This window comes from Gobio gobio, assembly GCF_949357685.1.
Source record: "Gobio gobio genome assembly, chromosome: 17".
Classification (NCBI taxonomy): Eukaryota; Metazoa; Chordata; class Actinopteri; order Cypriniformes; family Gobionidae; genus Gobio; species Gobio gobio.
Genome location: NC_137110.1, coordinates 37,598,334 through 37,601,261, shown reverse-complemented (window position 1 = coordinate 37,601,261; position 2,928 = coordinate 37,598,334). Strand labels below are relative to the sequence as shown.

Sequence of the window (2,928 nt, the reverse complement as noted above, 5' to 3'; positions counted from 1 at the left end):
CATTCACACCAAACACATATAATAATGAAATATAATAATATAAACACGTACACGTGATATTTACCACAATTTGGAATTGGGAATGAACATATTTCTTGGAATAGGCAAAAAGTTCACTGGTTTTGTGTGAAAGACACACAATTAAAACGCTGATTTCTGTCACAGACCGGACGTCGTTTTCTTCTTTCACACACACAAATTTTGAAACACGAAAACAGGAAAAGAGTGTTTGCGGAAGACGCAGATGCAGCTACCTGTTCTCTGAGCGCGAGCGCAGACTCGAGCGCGCGTGCGGCTGTGGATAGCGTGTGTGAGGGGGCGGAGTTTGCTCGCACGAGTGGGGTATTTAAAATCATCCGCGCTCAACAGCCGTTTAGAAAGTCACTGTAGAATTTCTGGAGACTGACAAAACCGGAGGAGTGTTTTAAAGATGGCATATTACGAGGTAAGCCAACAGTTACTTAAAAAAGCGTGGTGTTAAATGAAGTTTGGTTGCGTTTAAATTAGGTTTTAAAGAAAACAATTCTAACTTTATCTGTTTACTTTTTTGCAGCACATCGTCTTTGAAGATGATTTATCAGCTGATAACAACTCTGAGTTCGGCTCGGGGGACATTGGTGCCAACTTTGAGGTCCCGTGCGACGTGGAGGTCAGTCACGAGTTCCAGAGGATCTTTCTTCCAACCGTGTACGGAATCATATTTGTTTTGGGTCTTATCGGGAATGGACTGGTTGTTCTGGTAATGGGCTGCCAGAAGAAATCCAGAACCATGACAGACAAGTACCGTCTGCACCTTTCAGTGGCGGACCTTCTGTTTGTGCTCACCCTGCCGTTCTGGGCCGTGGACGCGGCCAAAGACTGGTATTTTGGAGGGTTCATGTGCGTGGCCGTGCATATGATTTACACGGTGAATTTATACAGCAGCGTCCTCATCCTCGCCTTCATCAGTCTAGACCGGTACCTCGCCGTGGTGCGCGCCACGAACAGCCATGGTCCGAGGAAACTTCTAGCCAATCGCATCATTTACGTGGGCGTGTGGCTCCCCGCCGCGCTCCTCACCGTCCCCGACCTGGTGTTCGCCAAAGCGGAGACCAGCGCTATACGCACCTTCTGCGAGCGCGTTTACCCTCAGGACTCCTTCCTTACTTGGGTGGTCACTTTTCGCTTCCAGCACATCCTGGTGGGCTTCGTGCTACCCGGGCTCGTGATTCTCGTCTGCTACTGCATCATCATCTCCAAGCTGTCGCGCGGCTCGAAGGGCACTCAGAAGCGCAAGGCGCTCAAGACCACCGTGGTTCTGATCTTGTGCTTTTTCGTCTGCTGGTTGCCTTATTGCGGGGGGATCCTGCTGGACACACTGATGATGCTAGAGGTAATACCTCACAGCTGCGAGCTCGAGCAGGGTCTACAGAAGTGGATCTTCGTGACGGAGGCTCTCGCGTACTTTCACTGCTGCCTCAACCCCATCCTATACGCGTTTCTCGGGGTGAAGTTCAAGAAGTCCGCCCGCAGCGCTCTTTCTCCTAGCCGGGGGTCCAGTTTGAAAATTCTACCGAAGAAGCGAGGAGGGATGTCATCTGTATCCACAGAATCCGAGTCTTCCAGCTTTCAATCTAGTTAACACAAGCGCGCGCACCATGGACTGCGAATATGCTTCCAAATATTACATGAAATTACTAGCTATATGTGCTTTGTATAAGAAAAAAATATATAGGGAACAGGCTGAGCCTGATTGAAAAGTTGATACTTAGAATGTAAATAGGCCTGTCAGTATGGAATCGCACTGCATTGCTTCCAGTATTACTGTAAAATCTCTCTTCATAGTGAGAAGAGGCATTATGAAAATACAAATGTGTTGATATAGTGTGCAAGATGTTTACTGTACATATGTATATAGATTGTTTTTTTTTTACTGGTTCCTTTCTGCACTTATGTAGACCATTGCATTTATTTATTACATGATAAACCAGAGACTGTTCCAGTTTAAAAGAGCTGCTTTGGTTATTTGAAGTATTGCAATAAATGTTTGAGTACTCAAAATATTGTGTTGGGTGTTTGTCTGTGTGTATTGACCACTTCTCGTAAATTACTCTTTACTAGGGCATGATACTGGAGTTTCCCTGCAATGCCCAGTATTGTTTAGTTTCATTTTGCACAGCAAAACATTTTTCAGCATTACAGTACCCTCAGCCTAATATTTGATGCATAAGCATTGATGATGGGGATTCCCTAAGACGTAAATTCATTCAGGTCTGACCAAATACACAGAGCACCCCTCGGTGGAATCCCGAACATGCAACATCCATTCAACCATGAACAAACATACACGTGACATTTCTTAAATGCAAATTGTGCTGTCTTGCATTGCCAGCTTTGGTTAACTTTCAGAATTTAATTTCTTTCTAATATCATCCTCATTTGAGTTTTCTGTTATTTGCCCCCCACAAATGTCCTTTTTCCTCAAAGGGATTCTGTTTATTCAGGTGGTGCCATAACAAAACCACGTTGCCATGTCTCTGATACTGATTGGCAGTTGCAAACATATCCTGCATGAGTCATAAAACCTTATTTTGCATGTATGACTTAATGAGAAAACTGGTTCAGTGTAGTTCCGTAAAGAAGTTAAGGGAAAAACCCACTATTCTGGTTGAGGGAATCATGTTTGTTTTGCTATAAAGCATAATTCAATAGAAAAAAAAATGGCTTGCCTGATGATTTTGACTTCAACAGCACCTGTTGGTTTTACTTTCTATGAAACTGTCAGCGCTGAATATGTCATAAAGTGGCTCTACATGTGTTTGGACACTTACAAATGTCTGAATGTCAATGAAATAAGTATCAAAATGTCAAGCCATGAAGAAAATGCAAAGAAATCACGCTAGAGCTTTCCTCTTTCTCAATAACTTCTAACCAACTGTGAAATTGATT

The 2,928-nt window shown here is 43.8% G+C and overlaps 1 protein-coding gene across 1 annotated transcript; it reads left to right on the top strand.

Annotated features, from left to right (window-relative positions):
- The first annotated feature begins 240 nt into the window (after window positions 1–240).
- Window positions 241–2,691, top strand: cxcr4a (chemokine (C-X-C motif) receptor 4a). The gene is made up of 2 exons (XM_079841891.1): window positions 241–445; window positions 554–2,691. The coding sequence occupies exons 1-2, from the start codon at window positions 431–433 to the stop codon at window positions 1,619–1,621; spliced, it is 1,083 nt and encodes a 360-aa protein (XP_079698017.1). The 5' UTR covers window positions 241–430; the 3' UTR covers window positions 1,622–2,691.
- Window positions 2,692–2,928: the final 237 nt, after the last annotated feature.